Genomic DNA, 22797 nt, shown 5'->3' with positions numbered 1-22797 from the left:
CCCAGATAGCACAGCACTGATTTTTTATTTTTATTTCAAAGGCTGGAGAGCCACGTCCACTGAACACGTCGAGACTTTACATATGTATGACTGGAAACAGAGAATCACGCCCTGCAGTATCTGAAAAGAAACGGAGAAAACAGAGAAACGTTTGATTGTTAAAGTTCCAAGCAGAACGAAAAGGAAAAAAAAAAAAGATTCTTTCCAAATAAAACATTAAATTGTTATTCAAGTCTATTTTCCAGCTCAATACTCACCATCAAACAAGAAGTCCCATTAGAATACAGAGTCAGAATGTTGGATGTTAGTAGATTACAGTAATATTCGGTGAATTAAAATATGCTTTCTGAAGAGACTTGTTGTCAGATCAAAAGTACCTTTTTGAAAACAATCTTCTGGTAAGTATTAAATGTACTTTTTTCATTAAACCCAAATTGCTGTAATATAAAATGTTTTCTTTATTGGTTTTATTGTAATGTTTTCATTTTAAATATCATGTCTTCATTAACTGCAAGCAGTAAACGCTCTGTATGTAACTAGTCTACATAATGTGTTACATTTAATGATGAGGTTTCTGAAATAAATGGACTTTTCAGTGATGTTTTCATTTATTGAACGGGTCAGTATTCAATAAATGCCAGATTTTTAAGCAAACAAAAAAAAGATGCTCAAACTTCAGCTCCCCATGAACTCTTTATTTCATTCAGCTCCTCAAACTGCCCACATCCGCAAACAAGTAGGTTAACTGAATTATTACAGTTCTTAAAAAAAATATTAGAAAGCCCTAAAAAAAAAAAACTTATTTTTTTTATATACGTTTTTGGTGGAAAATAAACACATTGCATGTCCATAAGTTTATTTCAGCAACAGCTATAAAGGGACACTTCGGCAGTTCCTGCACTCCTTTAATCGTCCTGTGTTGGCAGGGCTGCAGTGTTCAGCAAGAAGTTGCTCAGTATGTCTTCTTAGGCACAGCAGGATGTGCCACTCAATACTATTTAACCTCCAAAGTGGCTCAGACTGTAAGCAATGTAACGCACATGTAGCCATGTACTTTCCAGTTCAGCTTGCTGGTATAATATCCACAACTGATCCAAGAGGTCTGGCATCTGTTCCGTCAGTCACATCATCTGAGTCCTTGGCATGGCGTCCTGCTGATGTCCAGAGTACCAGTGTCCAAAATTGTTCATGTATCCTCCAGAGTGGACAGGCGGGCCTTTGGCAGCCATACTGATGTCCCACAGAGAGCATGGAGAGGAGGAGGCTGGTGGCGGCGGGGCGAGGTGATCTCCCTCGGCTCCACAAGGACCATTCTTCATGATCTTCTTGTACTTTGACCGTTTGTTTTGGAACCATATTTTCACCTGGGGGGAAAAAAAAGGGGGAAAAAGAAATGGGCTGAGAACAAAGGTTTAAAATGTAAGCTCTGAGAAGACTTATGTTTACTCTTTTCACAGTTTATTGGCTGTTACTCCACGAGGCATTTAGTATTACACTTTCTTTGTCATTCAGCATTAATTTTCCAGTCTGTTTTTATGTTCATATTTTATAAAACTCTGCCTTTACTTAACTCTGTAAAAATCTAAAAGGAGATAAAAGTGAAACTAAATAAAATGTCTTCACTTCAACATGGAGCCAAGTAGGAAAACCTTTTTCTTCCAAAAGTCCAATGTCCACGGAAAGTACACACAAAAAATCAGGCTCATGAAAATTCATCATAATTAAAGAAATCATACAAAAATGCATATTTAAATCAAAAATATGTAAAGCATGTTAGTAAGTAACATGCTTTACACATGTAAAGCATGTGTAACACGAAAATTACACTTTTGTGTAATTTTCTGTGAAAAATTACACAAAAGTAAAATATTTTTTTGAGAAAAACATGACTCTCCTGCTTAGGCCTCAATCCAGTCTCTGTATTTCTCTCCCTCTTTAGCAGCAGCTTAGAACGAGAGAAGCAGAATGTTTCACTAAAATTATTTTACTGCTACAGACAAAAATATTGTAGCAAAGCATCATTTTTCTTACTCACTACTGAAGCAAAACTAAACTCAACATGAAAAATGCTAACTACAAAAGCAAAGACATGAAAAATGACCCTAGGCCCAGGTAGTTTCATCTATCCTGCTTCAAACAAGATTTACTTTGAATAGCAGAGCTAAACTCTGTTAATCTAAAAAAAATATGTAACTTAATGGGAAGACTGTCAGAATTCTTTGAGGATTCTTGGTTTTCAAAAGCTCCCCCTAATGAACCTCACTTGGGACAACAAAACTTGTCATGAATAAATGAGTCCGTTTCCTTTGTAAAGTTAGACCTTTCTGTTGTTTTAGGGGTTGGCGTCAAACAAATCCAACATGTGGAAACAGCACTAAAATGTCTTTGTGTGCCTTAACTTCCCACCACCAAATAAAGAGAAACGCACTGACTAATACTGAATAATTTTTTTTTCTGAGGGATCGGGGGTGGCGGGCACCACAAAGCCTTTGAGATAAGGACACCCATACGGCTAGCGCTGGCCCTGCAACAGTCTTTATCTGTATAATATAAAACTCCCTCTTGCAGTTTTTGAAAACCCTTTTAAAATAAATTTCCTTTTTTTTTTTTTTACTATTCCTTGCTCATTTGTGCATTAGCCATCTTTAGTGAGATTAGCCAGACTGCTGTTTTCAAACACACACACGGAGACGATCACCCTCAATTGTTGAAAAATGTCCCTGTTATCTGATGAAACTAAAAGTCAAGTGTTTGGCCGTAATGAGCACCACAGTGACACTTGACACAAAACATAAACCATTGTGAGGACAGAAGATGAGATATAAATATTGAAACAACATCTCAAGAAATCAGTCAGGAAGTTAAAGCCTGACCCTAAGTGTGTCACAAATTAGTGACAACGTGGGTTAAGCTTGACAGAGTCAGTATTTTGGGGTGGTCATTACAGAGCCCGGGTCACAGTAACACAGAAAAGAGAAAGTGTCTGACCGACACACCTGACTCAGTAACACCAGGAGGAAAGGAATTAAAGGAGCTATTTCGTTAAGCTAGTGGAAGAATATTCAAAAATCTAGAACCCGGGTTAAGATCTTACACCTACTAACAGGTGTTTTACTAAGCAATAGTATTAAACACTTGCATTTACAAATGCTGAAACATTTACCACTTAGCTTTAATGTATGCTGGCACTGAGGTTTGTGAAATATGCTGCATGGTTCCAACTAGTGGGCGACTGTGGCTCTGCGGGTAGAGTAGTGGTCTTGCGTGGATATAAACAGGTTGTAGGTTCGATTCCAGCTTCCTCCTGCCACGTGTCAATGTGCCTTAACCCCAAATTGGCTATCGAGCTGTGTATCTGTGTATAAATGTGTGAGTGCAAATAGGTGAATGTGACTCTAGTGTAAAGTGCTTTGAGTGGTCAAAATGATCGGATAAAGCGCTATATAAGTTCAGTCCATTTACCATAACTAAAAGAAGGAAAAGCATGGCTAGAGATAGAATATCAGCCTTCAGATAATGAAGCTGATTATCACTCCATTCATTTCTCTGTGGTCAAAGATTATTCAGTCATGCTGTTGTTAACATAACTGGCATGTTCTTGTTCCAGTGAAGCATCAAATTGCAATAGCCTCTTACGGTAAATAAACAAATCAATTATAGCACAGTTCAAACATTTGTCTGCAATTGATTCTGACATTCATAAGAGAAACTTTTCTCATGCAGAACATTTTCTGGCAAGAGAAAAAGAGGAAAAAGCCCAAAGGAATAAAGTAGACAACAGTGTTGGCAGTGGGGTTGTTTGGTATTGTTACAGTGGGAGTTTATGGCTATTTATATTGATGTCTGAAGTGCTTTTATAGCAGATATTTAATCCTATAAAATATAAATCCTACCCAACCTCTGACTACTTAAATTGACTTAAATACGTGGAAAAAATGATTCACACTCGGCATTTCAGCTAATTAGCCACAAAATCACAGAGAGTAAAACTTTGACAGATCCCTGCTCTTCAAGAGTATCTGCTGACCACACTGTCCTTCTGGAGTTAAACTGCATGATGGCAAACACATAAAGTACAATAACCACACTGCAAAAACTGAAATCTTAGTAAGATTAAATATCTTAAATTAAGGAGATTTTTCTTGTTTTCTTTCTGACAAGATAATTTTTCTCACCAAGAGGGATTTATGTTAGAATATTTTTCTTATTTTAAGTGTTTTTGTACTTAATTATCTCAGTAAGATATAAAAGCTTAATATTAAGAAAATATTACTTATTATGAGTAAATATGTGCTAGAATCTAGAATATCAATATTTACCAATCAAACTTCAAGTCTAGAACTTATTTTATATAAGTAAAAATTTCTTATTTCAAGCACATAAAGCGAAATCACATACTTAATGAAATGTCTTCAGATAATTAAAACAGACCATGTCCAAATGGAATCCTTTGTGTTTTTGTCAATAAAAAATAATAAAAAAAACCCATGAACTTATACTCTTGTATAAGTTGGCAGAGTGTACTGGAAATTATAATTTAATATTTAAACGGTTGACATTTAACACAACAATTTCAGAGACAATATCAGTTTATATATCAAGATAATTCTTGGCATGTTTCCATCTGCTGTGGACCTTAATCTGATCTTCTTGATGCAAGATGTGGGACCTCTCACTGACATGTCATGACATTTCTATTGATGTGTGATTTGAAATGGCTGGTATTCCACACAATGAGATTAGAATCAACAATATTGATTAGCTGAATGTCATGATAAATATTTTAACTTTTGGTTTATATTTCAAATTCTTACTTTATATGTTATTAATATTAGTTTGAACAATATTTTATTGTTCAAACTAACAATAAGTAGTCCTTGTTTGATTTAATTATGACATAATACAATCCAAATGGGAAAGCGCCCAAAATGGCAGTGAGATAGTATTAATGTTCGATACAACAGATTTTCTTTCCGATCCAATACCGAGTAAAATTTAAGCTGGTATTGGCAATACAGATCCCATACTTTGTGCAAAGACAGTTAATTTGTTTCTTAATTAAATAAAAAAATAAATGTAATCCATATCTTGGCTTCATAAAAAGAACACAATGTACTCTGATGCACTCATTTTAAACTCAGAAGTACATTGAGAACAATCTCGTTTACTATAAACTCTTTTAATTAAGCTGAAATATACAAAACATGTGAAAATCGAGTTGCAAACTAAAAAAAAGAAAATTAGTAAAGTAATAACCCTACTAAACACATCCTTGTTTAATTATTAAAACTACTATAAAATGACAGCTGAAATAGCTCCATGTCACTTCTTTTTATAATCTGTCAACATGTTCATTTCTGAGTGAGTGAGCGTCAGCAGCACGCTGCGCATGGGCATTACGTCCTTACACATTACATACTCACCAGGCGGAAGAAAAAGTAGTTCCCATTAACAACGTTTCATTTCGGCAAGATCTCAATAATTTAGTTACTTTTTAACTTGCTCTTGTTAATCTACATTATCTCAAATTACTAAAGTGTTGAAAGTATTGATCCTTGGATCTGACAATAGATTTTAAAGAATTAAGTTCTAGTATCGGAAGAATCGATATTTCAGTATCAATCCGCACATCACTAACGGCAACGCCAGAGATCATTTAACTGCCCTGATTAACGGTTAATTCAGTTGTAACAGCCTAACTAAGCTTTTGTCTACTGTACTTTTACAAGATTTTCTTTTGGCAAATTCTCTAATCTCGGTTGGACATGAATGAAGATGGAGGACTTTTTTACGTGTATAGACCCTACAGCTGCTGTACTCGGAGGTAAGTTTAAAGTTGTCTGTCTTTCTAAGATAAGCTAACTGAAGCTAGTTAGCATGTCGTGATATGCCAATTTTAAAGAGCCGCTCTTGTGAATATGAGCTTTGAACAGTTATTAACCACAATAGCTGTGGCTTAATAATAATATCAACACGAGTTCTTGGTAGCTTCCGTTTTTTAACATAGCTAAGGTGGCTTCTCATTCGTAGCTTCTGATTCGGGAAATGGTTAAAGAGCAATTCCGCCTAGTATTTCACTAACTGAGGGTGTTTGATGTGCTGTAATTTAAAAACTTAAATGCAATGAGTCAAAAAGCCTAGGTTAGATATTCCACACTGTTACCAGGATATTTTAAACACTATTTTTGATTGGTGAATTTAAGTAGTCCTTGTTTGATTTAATTAAAATAACTTTCTTGCCATCTTGAATTCATGTAATATTGTAATTGAGCACATAAACTAAAATAAGACTTGTTTTATTTTTCAAGTAACCCAAACTGTTGCCATGGTGAAGCCTATGCCAATCACGTCTCCAATCACGTATTGCACCATCTAAAAGAAACTTTGGGAATTGCAAGTGACGCCGTCCTTCACATTCTTGAGGTAAGAAATTTATGATACTGATTCATCATTACACTGATTAGTCCCTAAAACGTGGTTTGTTTTGTGATTGTTTTTCTGTCTGTGCTTCAATTAGCAGATGACCCAACAACTTCAAACAAGACCACTTTTCAGCTCTGCAGTGATCATGAAACCAACTTTCTACTGGCCATTGGAACCATGTCTGCCCTGATCTTCTGAAAGGAGGACATCACAGCTACTACACCTTTCAGCATGCTTGTCTGTGGCCACTCCTCTCTGTACTGCTGACAGACGTCTTGAGAACGGCGTCCGTAACTGAGGCAAGACTTCCACATATAGAAGGCTATGGCTTATTGGAAGAAGTTCATTGCGTAGGAAGCTCCTATTGTTGACATCTAATCCCAAGATTTTTTTTTCCTTTGGACAATTTGGTTTGCTTGACTCTTAGGGCGGCAGATGTGTCAGATCGTCATTGTTCTGTCATTTTACAGGATTGTTTCAGAATCAGATGCCCATCCAGACTTTAAATTCTGACCAGTAGTCATGTTTTATTGTGTTTATGTGAAACTTAAACGTAATAAAGATGTTAAAAGTAATTGAACTTATGTCTTCATTTCAGCAAGCCAATAACATCTCTTGTTCCAGTATTCACAGGATAAATTTTTGGATTTTTGTCTTAGCATAAGAACCTTGAGTAAAGCTGTGACAAAATATATATTTTAATCCTATACAACAATAAAAATAAACTAGATTTAGGTATATCACTGCAAAAAGTCCCCTTTCAAAAACAAGAAAAAAAAAGTACAAAAATAGGGTACAATTTTCTTAAAATAAGAAAAATTATCTGCCAACAGAACAAGAAAATTTATCTTGTCAAGATTTTCCAAAACAAGAAAAAATATCTAACCAAGATAAACCTACAATATCTTAAAATTAGTGTATTTGTACTTAAAACAAGCCAATTTTACTAATACAAATAGAATATATGAGATTTATTTTCTTAATACATAGAACATTTTTCTTAAAAGAAGAACATTTTACGCTATTTCAAGAAATTCAGTGTCAAGTAACATTTTCTTTACTTGAGATAATTTTTCTTAAAATAAGATAATATATCTTACTCGTATAAGTAAAATTGGCTTGTTTTAAGTAAAAATACACTAATTTTAAGATATTGTAGGTTTATCTTGGTTAGATATTTTTTCTTATTTTAGAAAATCTTGACAAGATAAATTTTCTTGTTCTGTTGGCAGATAATTTTTCTTATTTTAAGAAAATTATACCCTATTTTTGTACTTTTTTTTCTTGTTTTTGAAAGGGGACTTTTTGCAGTGCACTCCATAAAAATATAGACTCAACTTGATTTAAGCACATGTTGTTGAAAAACAACCTGTTTTTTAAAATAATCTCAAAAATTATTCAGATTCTACATTTTGTGCATTGAAGTGAATCCAACACATCATGACCTGCTTTTAAAGCTCACTGTGTGTTTGCATAAGAATCAGAATATTGCAGTGTCAGCAGTTTATTAAATACCATAACTGTGCAGTGAGAGAACACCTAAAGCAAGTGAATACATTTTATTGAGCTAACAGTTAATCAACAGGGAAAACAGCTCAGGTGAGAGGATTTCTGTAGTGATTATGGCTCTCATATCCCCAAAGCAGCAGACAACTGACAGCGTTCAGGAGAGATTAACTACTAAATATACCAACACCACACTGCAAAATCATAACATCTTAGCAAGTATTTTTGTCTAGTTTCTGGTGCAGATATCTGATTGCACTTGAAATTAGATCAATAAATCAATCAAGTATATTTGTATAGCACGTTGCAGCAACAAGGCAATTCAAAGTGCTTTGCATTAAAAACACATACACACACGCACGCACACACACACACACAAATACAATGTTGTAGAGCATGCAGTCAACAATTGTCAAGTGTCATCGTTACACATCAAAATGTTGAATAATGTTTCATTGATTATGTTTCAAAAGCAGTTCTAAACAGCTGGGTTTTTAGTCGAGAAAGGGTTTTTAGGGAAAACTAACTTACAAGTCACTTTTCAGCAAGATAAAGGAGCTTATTTTAAGTAAATAATTTCGTAATATTGATGAAAAAGTATTTGTTCCACTGTCAGATCAATGTCAAAGAGATATTTACTTCAAACAAGCTCCTTTAACTTGCTGAAAAGTTACTTGTAAGTTAGTTTTTTGTACAAGAAACTAGACCAAAATACTGGGTAAGATGCTCAGAGGCATTCCAGGTATCATTGAGTATGAGAACCATCAGTGAATCACACTAAATTCAAAATATTTCACAATCTTCATCACAAAAGGAATTCACTTGCAGCCTTTAAATTTGCTTGCTTTTGTGTGTGTGTGTGTGTGTGTGTGTGTACGTGTGTGTGGGGGTGTGCGTGTGTGTGTGTGTGTGTGTGTGTGTGTGTGTGTGCGTGTGCGTGCGTGTGTGTGGGGGTGTGTGTGTGTGTGTGTGTGTGTGTGTGTGTGTGCGTGTGCGTGCGTGTGTGTGTGTGCATATGTATGATGAATACATTTTTGAGAAAAAAAAGAAAACAACCATCAGAAATGCGCTACGTGCCATTTCTCAGCAGCGTCTGGGAACAGTTGCGATTTCAGTGGAAAGTGGTCAGTGTTTGGCAGGCGGCCTAATGGCATGGAGGAGGGATGGCGATGGGGTGCATGATCACTATCTCCAAGCGTGTGTGTTTCTTTATACGTGTATGAAAGCATCCACTCGGGCTAAATGTATTTAAGTAGATGCATATGTTTGTATTGGTGTGTTACTGTGTGGGCTCCAGAGTACTGAGAAGAATGTGGCCGGTACATAACACACAGACAGTATTAACATTCGCAGACTGAGCTAATTACAGTTGACCATGTGACCATAAGGAGAGGAAAGAGTTTGTTCAAAGGCTTGTTAAGATTGACTGATTCATGGATGTGCACATGTAAGGTTCAAGTGCACAGGTGGAGAATCTGTGCTCTTTTAAATGGTAATGTGTTTGTTTTTCATGTCTAAGCATCTCTAAAACTCAATTTGTTTAAATAATGAGATTACTTGTGTGTCACAAACAACAACAAGGAGGTAAAGAGAGAAGATAGAGATAAAAATGCACACACCACCTAAGTATAAAGTAGCTATTCCTCACCCAAGACAGCAAAATGCTGTTGATCTGTTTATTGAAAATAAATGAGACGGTTAATAGGCCTGTCACAATCACAAATTTTACTGGACAATAAATTGTCCACGTAATTATCGCAATAAACGACAATATTGCTCTTTTGAGGCCCTTTTCCAATTTGCCCTCTCGAAGACCAATAAACTTTAATTTTGTAGAGAACACTTAACACTGGGACAGGGGGATATTTTCAATATCCAAATTAAACTACAGCAACCAAAAATAATGAATGAAACATAAATAAATAAACACATAATAGAAACTATAAGCAAAATGGATCAAGACGTCTCATAATCAATTTTCAGACTGCTTTTAATTGCTCTTTAAAAAGAAAATACAAATCATCAGAATGGAAAATACGAAAATTGCAAAATTCAAAATTGAAGCTCATTTTTATTTATTGTGAGATTAATTAAGATCAGTCTTACTCATTGGCAGTTTATTGCTATAGTACTGGCCAAACACAGGAATGCTCAAAGCTAGTTGTGCATATTTATGACAAATGAGGACAGTTTGGTTGAATGCAACTTTCATGCATCTGTGTTGTTCCAACAATTGGTAAAATTATGCGTTAACTGTTCTTGTATTTTCTTACAATGCAGTTTTTAAAACGTAATTATACTTAGACCAAGTAGAACGTCCACAAGAACCACAGCATGGAAGTTTTTGGTCACTTTGTAGAAAGAAACACGGAAAACAAGCAACAGAAACATTGGATAAAAAGCATACTAATCTTTCAAAATAAAGTAAGTCCCTAAACACAAACGTGACATTATCCAGATTGTGATTTGTGCTGATATAGTAAAAATTATCATGGACGAAAAATGACAAACGTGCAGTTCATTGAAATGGAATTGGCTTCACACCAATCAGCAACCTGCTCTGTGAGTTTCTCCCAGTGGGTCCAATTCCACCTCCAGCCTTACACAACACACTCTGAGGCATTGTGAACCCATCAAGACTCAAGGAAAAAAGTTAACGTTTGAGACTCCTTGACCTTAACTGCTTATTTTAATCATTCAAACACCAACTGTACCTGAATATGCGTTAATACGCGCCATGGAGAACGTATTAGCACTACAGCCTTCCTTATCTCTGCTTTTTATGGGGACAGTCTGTTACTGCAAAGAAAAATGAATGGCACTACTGGATTGGTTCCTCTGGAAACACCAGCTAATAGCATGTCAGCTAGCATTGGAGCTCTGTTATTCAGTTTCTAAGGCTTAATTTTATTTTCAATATTTTCGAGAAAGCAGAAAAAAGAAGGCAAGAAAGGATAAAGAAATAAGAAAGAAAAAAAAGGCAAATTTACTTTCCACAGAAAAATCTGCCAATGGGTGAATTAGCAAATACTGAACTGCGAATCGACAAGAGTTAAAAATGAGACAGTGATGTCAGTTCTGACACTGTTGTACACTGTCAATTTTACACTCTGCACAATTGCCACTTTTTAGTTGTTTTGAAATACTTGATTTTTAACAAAAAAGCTTAATTTTTTTCATAAGTAGGTGTCCGATTCAAGATAAGAAATTTGAATTAATTTGGTTGGAAAACAAAACTCTATAATTGAAGTTGAACTGTTTGTCTTCTTCTGCCTTAAAGAAGAAATATCACAAAAAAGAGGATGCATGTTGACAATTCGGCAAGCTATCTTACACACATCTGTATAAGGGAAACATTAGCTTGTCAAAGACGTAACCTGATTAGCTAGTCGCTACAAACTGAGGTTCATCTCTCCCAGTTTTACCCTCTGGGTGATCATACTTGATTTAGTTCTTCGTAGCGAGACGTCGTTGTCGAAGTGACATGGGAGCAGATTTGGTTTGTCTGCCTGTTGCTCAGCAGTGTGAAGATTTTAGTGGGAAACTTTTTTTTTCCTGTAAATGTGAACCACACAGGGTAATAAACTAGCACAAAGAATGCCTCGCCCTCCTCCTTTATTCATATTTCAGAAATTCTGCTTGCAGATAACACATCATACGCTGCATTCTTGTATCACGATGTAAAAACGCGGCAAAATAATTGCATGATTTCATGTTTAAAAAGAAAAAAAAGACGTTTTCTAAAGAAACGGGGCCTGTATTCTTGATAATCCCCATAACTCCTTTTAATAGGACGGCGGTTAAACTCCTATCAAACCTTTGCCAATGTCAGTTACAGTCCACTTTCTACGACTACTTCCTCAGTAAACGTGTAAATTACAGGCGAACTGCTGCCTCCCCAGAGCTTTATTACCACAACAGGCAGAGGCAAATCGATGGATCATCTAATTCCCCCAGTGTAAACATATCTGTAGCTGTTCATTCATTGGGGATTAGAACCATTCAACTGATGACACAGGGTGCAATGTGTAGCCAGTACATTAACACACACACACACACACGCACACACACACACACACGTATCACATAGCAGCTGAAGTACTCCCACTCAGTCCGAGTTAATGTTACACCTGTTCTCAGTTCAGAACCAGATTTTTCACTTTTACTGACAAATCTGGTGTAACTGTAGATAGAGCTGTTAGCCAATGCATGTGTCAAAAAAAAATCCCACATGTATAATAACTGGTGATTTTTTGACTATATAACAACAGATAGTAATATGCTATTTCATGTTAATAATACAGCTCTGTTACTGTTTGTTTCCACTGGAGTTGATATTCAAATTAAGTTACTCTTCAAAGAACCGAGTCACACCCATAAACTGCCAACTCTTCCACAGACGGATTTTTCAACCTGAGAGTTTAGTTTGTGGCTGCTGCCACAAACTAAACTGTTAAAGCCAGAGCTCCCCTGCTCTGGCTCTAACAGGCTCTATGAACTCTCCACAATGGCTCATAATAATTTGACCCCAAAAAAGTGAAGAACCAGCACGTTTTGTAAAAAAAAAATACAGATATAACAAACGCAGATTTAGTAGGGTTTTTTTTGCATAGAATAAATCTAGCATTAGATTTCCATAACAGACTGACACAATTATGGGTAATGCTTATTATATTTCCCATCATTACTTCAGAGACTGATTTTTTTTAAATCCTTTTTCATAAACATCAACATTCCATAGAAGAAAATGTATCAGTCCTCTTTTTGTAAATGTTTTACAATGTTCTTAGTTTTAAATCCTCAAAGCAAATTAAAACGGCTGTTCTTTAAAAAAACGACCACAAATTTTCAACTATAGATATTCAATGAAACATTTTTTATGTTATCTTTTCACAAAAGATTATGTGAGATTTGTGGCTCTAAACGACGTTTATTCAGCCGCACTGAAGGCAAGAAATGTCTCTTTGGTTTGTGGTTGCAGAGCCCTGAGCTACAGGAACTCTTAATTACAAAGAACTGCAGTTCTTATAAAATAAAGTCTCCTCATTGCTTTAGGAATTATTATTCATTTTTAAAGACTGAGAATATTCTGGAAATTAATGCTAAATTTGTAGCCTGTTGAATTTGTGTGTTAAATACATTTTGGAGGCCTTCGCATTGTAGAGTCTTCCTAGTTTGACAGGAAATGAAAGGGAACCAGATATTTAGGCTGTCATTTACTAGCCATAACCTAAAACATTCAGCTTCAAGTGCCTGGTAAGTTTATTATTATTATTTCTTTTTTTTTTTTTTACCACATACAATTCAGCTTTAAAAAACAACAAGTTGCTTGGTCTGTGTCAAGACGAAGCTCACCAGTTAGATGTTGTTTTATTTATGTTAAAAATCTTCTTTAGCTTCTAATTAAAGCTGTGAGACAATACCGACAAAATCTCTGCCTGGCAGCTCTTTTTAAATCTTTCAACAATTAAATCCAATTGTGGCCAAATACAGTCAAAGTAAAGAAAAGCGACTTCTAAATAATCTACATTCACACTAACTTGAATCTCCTCCTTTGACCGTTTGGAGCTGGTTTTGGAGGGATAAGCTGACCGTAAACGACCTCCACTGCATCAAGACAGAGAATCACTCAACACTGAATTTAAATAAACTCTAGGACATCGGGGTTTTATAAATACTGATAAATATGAGGCTGATAAGCAGCAAGTGCTTTTTTTGTTTTTTACAAGCGTGATCAGTAAAAAGTAATAGAAAAAAATATTTTCTTGAATAATATCTTAAAAATAAGCAGCAAAGACCCTTCCAAACAAACACAAACTTCTTTAAATTATTTTAATAATTTTGTTGTTGTTGTTTTTTTTTAATTATTATTATTATTATTTTTATTATTGGTTTCCAAATTCCAAACTACCAAAATAAATTCTACAAAACTGTTCCTGTGGTTTAAGGATGTTTTCGTGTGATGAAAGAGGAGGCTCTGGGGCTTTAAGGGCAGCTCAGAGTCACCCAGTGGCTCAGCTGGCTAACAGAAAGGTAGTAGCAATTTTGTTTTATTGCTTCCAAGAAGGACAAAGTAGCGAGTTCCAAGATATTCTTGAAAACACGGACAGTCATGCCACGGAAAGGTGACGCCGTTTTAAAGCTACAGAGGACAAGTAAACCATGAAGCAGCAGACAGACTGACGTCCCAGTGCTGCTCTAGAAACTACTGCACAATTTAGCAGGTGCTTATTCTATACTTTAGCTCATGAAAAAAATAGATGTTTTAATAAATGTTTTATTATAACGATAGATTCTTTTTAAATAGAGGTTTTTCAGTCTGCTCTACATTTTTGTTAGTAATGACTGCGTCAGGCAGTCAGAGTCTGATGCTGAGCCACGTCTACAGCAGGTAATACAGCATAAATGGCAGCACAAAGGTTTATATGGCAAATGTCCAGTAGCTTAAATTACGGTTGTTAATTTATACCTGGGTGTGGGAAACATGTGAATGTTTTATTGTTATTTTCTTTAGTGCAGAGAAAAGGGGGAACTGAGGATGAGATTCGAACCCGGGACGGCAGTGTTGACGTCGTTAGCCTTCACATCCCGCTCTAACCACTGCACCACAGGACAGCCTTAATTGTCCTAGCATACTAAAATATCCCATTTAAAAAAAGTAATAAAATAAAGTAACCTGGAGTAAACATGGTTCAGTGGCTCACTGACTTTTTGACATAAAAAATATGCGAGTGTGAGTTAAAAAAAATGCATAAACAAAAGAAAACATGACTTTAAGAGGAAAATAATCTGCTTCATAGCCTATCTTAAAATTTTACTTGGCTTTCTCTCAATATAGACATTTGGAATATAAGCAAATAAAAATGAGCAAATAAATTGCTTTCTTCACTGTAAACATGTATCTGTGTTTTTACATAAGCAGAAGGTTTAATTAGTGCAAGTATATATGGAACCCTGAGTTCATCAGTGACAGCCTGGGGGAAGAAACTGCCTCCGTAGCGGCTAGCTTTTGCTAGCTCTGTATCGCCGGCCTGAACTTGAAAACAGCTTGTGTCCAGCATGTGTGGGGTCTGCAGAGACGTTAACTGAATCTTGTTCTGACTCTGGACCTGTTCAAGTCCTGCCTGACGATCCTCTCTGCAGCTCTGCTGCAGTTATGAGCCAAACCACACAGTGACCACAAAATCAACTGAACTCAAACCAAAGACTGATAAACCTGCATAGAGATAGGCTCAAGGTTTGCTTAAGCTGGAACATGAACGCCTCATGACATGTTCCACTAATGTAGGTAAAAGAACCGGTATCTGTTTCCAGCTGGAGGAACCTGTGTAGGAATGTGCCGCCGCCTGTTTAGGCGTTTGATTCGCTTCAATGTGAACAAAAGAAACAATTAAAGGCGTGATTGATATAAGCTCATACAGGAAATCTTGTTTCTTTTTTCTTTTTTGTTTTCATTTTTTAATTTGAGTGAGCGTGTTAAAATGCTTCAATGCACTGGAAAAAAAACACACAATCTCACCAAGTATTTTTTGTCTAGTTGCTAGTGCAGATATATTAATACAGATGAATTAAGACAAAACTAACTTAAAAGTAACTTATCAGTAGCTTTTTCTTTAAAAAAGAAAATCCTTAATATTGGTGAGAAAGTACTAGTTCCATCAGCAGATTATGTCACTTATAACATGAGGACATTGTCTTGTCATAAATAAATTTATCTGCTGATGGAACTAGAACTTTTTCATTGATATTAAGGAATTGTTTTTTTTAAAAACAGCCTGCTGTATGTTGCTGAAAAGATACATGTAAGTTAGCTTCTTATTTCAAGTGTAATAAGACATTTCCACTAGAAACGGGACTAAACCCACTTGGTAAGAGTGTGTGTTTTTGCAGTGTGTGAGCAGCTTCACAACATAAATGATGTAGAATCATTTAGCTGGTCTAAAAATCCTAAAAATCGTGTTTGGGAACGCTTTCGTGTTCATTTTCTGTGCTTTCAGAAGGCAAACAAACAATGAAACAACAAAGATAATAGCTTCTATATTTTACATGCGTTTCCAGGTACCTGGGTCTGTGTGAGGCCCAGTTTGGCTGCGAGGTCGGCCCTCTCGGGCAGGGCGAGGTACTGCGTCTGCTGGAAGCGCTGGTTGAGCGCCTGGAGCTGCAGGCTGGAGTAGATGGTCCGGGGCTTCCGGATCTTCTTCCCCTTCCCGTTCAGCCTCACCTCACCGTTCTCTATCACCGCTGTGGGCTTCTCGTGTTCTGCGAGGCGAAAGGAAAGAGAGCAATTTGCTTAATATGCCTTACTTCAAAGGAGAGCTGGAACTAGCTTTAGCTTTACGATGCAAATGCAAAACTAAAAAAGAAACGTTGACTAAAGCACAACGGCAGAATATGGAAATATTTCACAATTTGGAAAATACATTAAAAAAATTTTTAAATTAAAAGTCACCAAACAAAAATGAATGAAGCTTTTTAAACGGTCTAGCATTTTTGAGATACACTGAACCATTATTTATTTATTGATTTATTTTACTACAGTTTGAATCACATGCTGACATAAACAACAATTTGAATGAAAAGGAGTAGTTGGAAGAAAACAACCTCTTCTCTCAAAAGTCAATTCACTGCATAAGCAACTAAACATCAACCGTCCATATAGATACGGTTAGTAATATTATTATTATTATTATTATTATTATTATTATTATTATTATTATTATTATTGTTAATTGTGTTTCTTAAACACAAAACAGGCAACGTGTGAAAATATAAGCACGATAATATAAAAGAAATGACTTGATGCAATCGGTTGTGTTTCCTTAGAAACTTTTTAATCGACTTTGAGTAATTAATTCAGCACACTGTACAGTTTCTGTAAAGTGCCTGAAGACGACATCTGTTGTAAGTTTGCACTAAATCATTAAACTATATAGCTATAATAAAAAAAACATACATTATCTTTGTAATGATCCAGCACACTATTGAATCAAAATGCTTCATTATACCTTGAAAGAATATTATATTTTAACCATTAAACATCTATGCTTTCACACATTTAGGAAACAATAAGGATTACCTGTTTAAAATACCGTAACTATATAAATCCATGCCTGCAAGTTTACACAAATGTACTTATATTTAAATTCAAAGTCTTAAATTGCTGATGAAAACATTGTGTGTCATCAAGCCTGAGATGATCCTGCATATCTTTCCCTAAAACCCGACACACACAGTGTGTGTCCGCTGCACGCCGCCACTGAACACGTCTCAGTTCTGAAAGCGGTTCTGGCTCCGGCCGTTTGCCTCAGAACCGTTTCCATACATGCCGTCATTAGAACCATCATTTTCACTGCTTTTTACTCATTTCTAAGTAACATTTCTGCTGTTATTTCACATCTGTTTTTCTGCTCTGCGCTGATATCCTGTCTAGTCAACAGCCTGTTGTGTTTTTTATTGTTCGATACACATGTGCATTTTGCACATGTAAAATGTCATCCTACTCGGTTGCACATCTCTGGGATCGTGAGTAAGATATTTCTATGTCTGATAACTATATTCTTTATGTTATAATCTTGTACATTATATTACTATTATTATTAATCGTTTATATATATATATGTACGTACGATTAATAATATTATATATATATATATATATATATATATATATATATATATATATATATATATATATATATATATATATATATATATATATATATATATATATATATATATATATATATATATATATATATATATATATATATATATATAAATTTACCACCTTTTTGATATTTTGTGTGAACCTTCATATCTTGATTTTGTTGTTACATCTGAATTTCTAAACTGTTGAGATATTTCTGTTCTGTTTTATTATTTTTTTTAACATAAAATTTTTACATATTTAAGATTTTGTTTGGCATATTTAGAATTGTGTTTGTAATTTTACTTGATGTGTGTGAAGTGAAAAGCCTTATAAAAACAAAATGTATTTCTTTTATTATCATACGTCTAGTGCCTGCCCAGTTATTAATGAGTAAAGACCTCTAGTACCACCAAAACTTTATTTTTAATAGTATTTTTGCCAGTCTGTTCTATCTGCTCTATTTACCAAACATCAATAAGCTGTTTGTGACAGCATATCAAGGATTTAAAGATTTATAGCTTCACACACTTTTTCTCGTCGTATCGTCTCAAAATCCTGTGAATGACGTGGCAGAGAAAGTGCTGGACTGACTTGTGTGTGTTTTTTGTTTTTTTTTTGCTATATAAAGGATTAAGTTAAATTGTGCTTTTCAGTCAGTTTCACCCAGAATGACAAAAAGCTATAATCCCCTTCAGAGCTGTGTAACCCCTGGCAGATTTTATATATACTCACTGTTTATCTCAACAGAATGAACAATAAATATACGGTAACGTTATCACAGCTGTAATAGTCAGACCATTATTTTATCTGCAGTAGCAGTAATTGTTGCTTTCACTTATATCATGAGATAAATTTGTTTTATGTCTTTTTACTTGAGATTATCCCATGGAAGTCTCAACCATCACGCATCACATTATTATATTTTAATAAACATCCATCCCACTTTACGTATCAGATTCTTACATGGATTTGAACTATATTCATCATTTTATTCCAAACGTTAAACAGAAAAAAAGTCTATGTCATCTTGTGTTTGCCCAGACGGTAGCGTAGCCCCATCCATTCAGTCACACTGATTTAAACTCTGCTCTTTAAATAACCTAATGCACGTTTAAAGAGTGTAAAACTGATATTTTTTGGAGAGCATATGCCCGATGAATCCTGCTGATCCTCTTAAAATCTGTGTGCCTGACAAATACCGAGAACACACATGGCTCAGCTGCAAGGGCTTTCCTTCTTTTCTTTGTGTTCCTCTTAGAAAGTCACTCTGAGCAGGTTTTCTCAGGATCGTTTTGACGTGAACTGTACGCCTGCAGTGGGAGGAGAGGACAGTTGCGTTGGAGCAGAGGCCCCAAAAAGAGGTCAGATTGGGTAACTGAGCTGCTGCAGCGATCGGCAGGAGACCGGGAGACAAAGAGCGGCCTCGCAAAATCCTCAACTCCATTTCTCATTTAGAGGAAAACCGTGAAGCTAATCATTTTCAGTTCGATTTAAACTTCTTTTTTTTAGTATGGTTATGGATTTGGTTCAGGATTCCACAGACCTGATGATCACATATGAAAGGAAAGGTTAAAGGTGACCATTGATTTGGTGCTGTGAGCCTCAAACCAAGAGAGGAAAATACTGCACAGACCATAAGACACACAAAGAAACAATTATATCAAGATTTAGGTCATTTATAGACATCACGTGTATAAAAATTGTGTTTTCTCTTTTAGAAAATCGTTGGTTTAATTTAGTTTACGTTGAGTCTAAAGATCTCAGTGACAGATAGAGAGATCAATAAAAAACGTTTTGTTCACAGAAAACTTCAAATGACTCTTGGTCAGGCATTTGGTTTAATGCCTTACAAATATATGAAATCCTGATAAACTGACGTTTTCACATCAGGAGGAAATATTTCTATTCTATCTAATACTTCTGTCAAATCACCTACATCTTTATTTATATATTTGGATTTCTAGTGATTTTATATTTTTGAAATTTACAAAATAATATGTTGATGAGTCCAAAATGTAAATTAAATTAACATAAATAAAATTTCTAAATACAGTATCACTATGAATAATACTATTATTGTTGTTTTTGTTGTTTTTCACTGTAATATGTTGAAAAGCTAATATAAATAAATGTCACATTTTACTTAACTTCGAATTTCAACTTAAGCTACAAGGGTCATGGGATATTATCAGATGCAGAATTACTCAGTTTTATGGGGTTTTTCCCACTACAGACCCAGGACTTCCGTCTCTTTCATAACTTTTGCAGATTGACCAGTTCTAGTGTTTATTTAGGCCAGAAAACATGTTGCACTCATGACATGCTCAAAACGTTGGTTCAAATTTAACCAAAACAACGTGAAGTAATTGGTTGATTTCGGTGAACCCCGAAGATTAGAATAGATGTATTTATAAACACCTATAGTTTTACTTTTCATTGTTCGATCTAATTTCGAAGGGGGGAATCAAAACGTCTTCTGATGATTATTCAGCTGAATTTCCTGGAGGGTGTAGCCTAGTTATTATATAAGGCACATTCATAAACATGCCAGGCTTCTAGCTCTTCATGGGACTGTGGAAGAACTAGAAAGAAAAATAAAAATCACAATATTAATGTTTTCAATTTTTTTTTTTTTGTCGTTGTTAATTTAAATCGAATGAAGGCAGCCGGCCGCACCAATCAGCGGGTAGAAGATGACGGACGGGATGATGATAGAGGAATATGAGGCCCGCTGCGGAAGACCGCAAGCCCGGTGTGGAGAGCTATACCCGCCTTAAAGTCCCTGAAACGCGGCGCTGTGGCCGAACTGTGTGTGGATCCAATTACTGGGCTCCACTGCGGCCTGCTGTCATGTTATACAGCCTGGAGACCCGCAAGCCTCTTGTTTGTTCATTTACCCTACCACCATTATTATTATTAAAATAATAATAATTATTATCCTGTCCTATCCATGGCATCATGCTTAACGTCAACATGCTAGAGCGTCACATTTTACAGGGTGGTCTTTTATACAGCGCAGAATAATAATAATAATAATAATAATAATAATAATAATAATAATAATAATAATAATAATAATAATAATAAATTACTATTATTATTGTTTTAATATATAGTGTATTTAATTGATTATTTATACATTTTTACCCACTATGTAAGAATCCTATTTTTACTTTTCAATGTCCAATCCAATTTTATGTTCATAAGTACGAATTTGGTTTTCTAATAAATGTGCGCGTGTGTGCATGTAAAAATGTTGATAAAGACAGTCGAGCCACACACACACACACACACACACACACACACACACACACACACGCACACACAGGACTTACCAGCGTCTTCCAGCCTCGTGTGTCCCAGCGCGCCGCCGTGGCCGCCGTGCTGGTAGGGCAGGTAAGTCCCGGGATGATGCGAGCTCACCGGAGCGTGGTACGGCGGGTAGCCCAGCGAGCGGCCATACGAGGATGCTCCGGCCGCGAAGGGCCCGTCGTGCTGGCCGTGGCCCCCGACAGCGTGCAGGCTGTGGACCGGGTAATGGTTGTGGGCCAGGCCCGAGGGGGGCTGCTGGTGTCCCGGGTAGCCGTGGCCGCCGAACTCCAAAAACGCCGACTTTGAAGGATCAGCCGAGACTAACGCGTCCGATATAGAGCTCATAGTCATCGCTGATGTGAGGGGCTGTGTTGCGGTGCGAAAAAAAGAAAGAAAGATAGAAAGAAAGAAAGAAAAAAAAGAGCTACCTCCAAGCGGGAGGCATCATAAACAGCCCACCGACGCTCAGATGTTCAGCAGAGTTTCATCAGCACAAACTGTTTAATGACGAGCCGAGCTGCTGAGGGAAGGACGCGGTTACAGCTGCGGCTTTGAGCGGCTCCGTCCTCCGCTACATCCCAGCTGAAGGCTTCTGAAGCTTTCTGCGTGGAAAAGCCGTTACGTCCAGTCAAGTAGAGTCATGCAAGTGAAAGCTGGATCAAAACAACCAGCAGCAGCAGCAGCAGCAGCAGCAGCAGCAGGCAGTCAGACGAGGAGCTCCCAGAAATCCTTCTCAAGTTTCCTTCTGCTGGTGAAAAAATAAATAAATAAAAAAAATCAAATAAATCAACTTTTACTGCACTGACGTTCGTTTCGTCCGGTGTTGTAAACAGGACTGAAGCCGCGCGGAGGACTGGCGCGTGTGATTCTCTTCTTCATCACAGCCTAGTCCGCCACACATACACACACGCGCGCGCGCGCGTACTTACACAGATATAGTCCTTCTCCACGCGCAGAGATGCACTGCGCTGATTGGCTGCAGCGCGTCACCGGAGCGAACAAATCACACGCAGCACCGAACCCGCGGGATGCGGCGCTGATTGTCGGCTAAATTATTTCAGGGATCAGTGCTGCACAATCTACAACACATTGACTGAGGTAATAAAAGTAGGTAAATAAATACATTCGGTGCATTAAGACCGACGGTTTTTTTTCTTTTTCTTTCTGTTCTGCATATATTGGGATATTTCTTCTCTCGCATTTTAGTATTTTAAAGATTAAAAAAAAATTAGTAGTAAAAGGAGATTTAAAAAATCTGATCAGCAAAACCTGAAGAGAATATGACAATATTTACTAAGAGAACAGTCTCCTTCATGACTTAGCACATTTATTTTCTATGTGTTTTGAATCAGAGCAACATAAAACCTGCTCGTTGTGCAATGAGGCCATATGTAACAGCGCACACGTTCAGCGCGTCGCCTGTGGTTCTGCAACAAACATCGATGCTCTATAGAGAAACTCAAAGTTTGGATTTTGTTTTTCTTCTTTTTTTTCCAATTGAAAGCCCGAACTCTGTAATTTCTATGAAGTCACAGATGAATCCCTGGACTGTAGGCCTTTTATAAAATTCAGCTTTAAAAAAAGAAGAAAGTAAAGTAAAGTAAATAAATCTAAATCTTTGCATTATTCTTAAGTGCATGCAGATTTCCACAAATTACTTAGGAAATTTCTCAAATTGATCATAACTGTATCCAGCCTCTAATCCTGTGTTTCCTTTAGGTTTAAATCAAATTCACCAGCAGCTTCTTTCCAATAACGGAGCTGCAGTAACAGGCCACCAGGGCCCATTATGGAGCCCTGAGAGCAACCTGCTGGCATTTAACTCATTAAAAGTAGAGCAGCAATCTGTCAAACAGCTGAAGGGCACATGAATAAATAAGTAACTAAATTCAAACCGATGGTTAAACA

The 22797-nt window shown here is 36.2% G+C and overlaps 1 protein-coding gene and 1 long non-coding RNA gene across 2 annotated transcripts; one reads left to right on the top strand and one right to left on the bottom strand.

The window, feature by feature from the left end:
* Nucleotides 1-674: 674 nt before the first annotated feature.
* LOC103468507 (homeobox protein Dlx4a-like) lies at nucleotides 675-21825 on the bottom strand. Its single transcript, XM_081609590.1, has 3 exons — nucleotides 20913-21825; nucleotides 15992-16188; nucleotides 675-1364 (listed from the first exon to the last, which is right to left on the bottom strand). Exons 1-3 carry the CDS (start codon nucleotides 21238-21240, stop codon nucleotides 1122-1124), a joined length of 768 nt encoding a protein of 255 aa, XP_081465716.1. The 5' UTR covers nucleotides 21241-21825; the 3' UTR covers nucleotides 675-1121.
* Nucleotides 4252-6998, top strand: LOC145552424 (uncharacterized). Its single transcript, XR_014088471.1, has 2 exons — nucleotides 4252-6423; nucleotides 6518-6998. It is a non-coding gene; the product is annotated as an uncharacterized LOC145552424 (long non-coding RNA).
* Nucleotides 21826-22797: the final 972 nt, after the last annotated feature.

The sequence above is a fragment of the Poecilia reticulata genome, chromosome 8, assembly GCF_904066995.2.
Source record: "Poecilia reticulata chromosome 8, P_reticulata-male-v2, whole genome shotgun sequence".
NCBI classification, from domain to species: Eukaryota; Metazoa; Chordata; class Actinopteri; order Cyprinodontiformes; family Poeciliidae; genus Poecilia; species Poecilia reticulata.
This window is presented reverse-complemented; position numbering and strand designations above follow the sequence as displayed.

Bases quoted from the DNA above. Each gene is read 5' to 3' on its own strand.
- LOC103468507 (XM_081609590.1), bottom strand. From the start codon at position 21,240: ATGACTATGAGCTCTATATCGGACGCGTTAGTCTCGGCTGATCCTTCA. The intron at 16,189-20,912 runs GTAAGTCCTGTG...TTCGCCTCGCAG, and splicing joins CACGAGGCTGGAAGACGCTG to AACACGAGAAGCCCACAGCG. The intron at 1,365-15,991 runs GTACCTGGAAAC...TTTTCCCCCCAG, and splicing joins TGGGCCTCACACAGACCCAG to GTGAAAATATGGTTCCAAAA.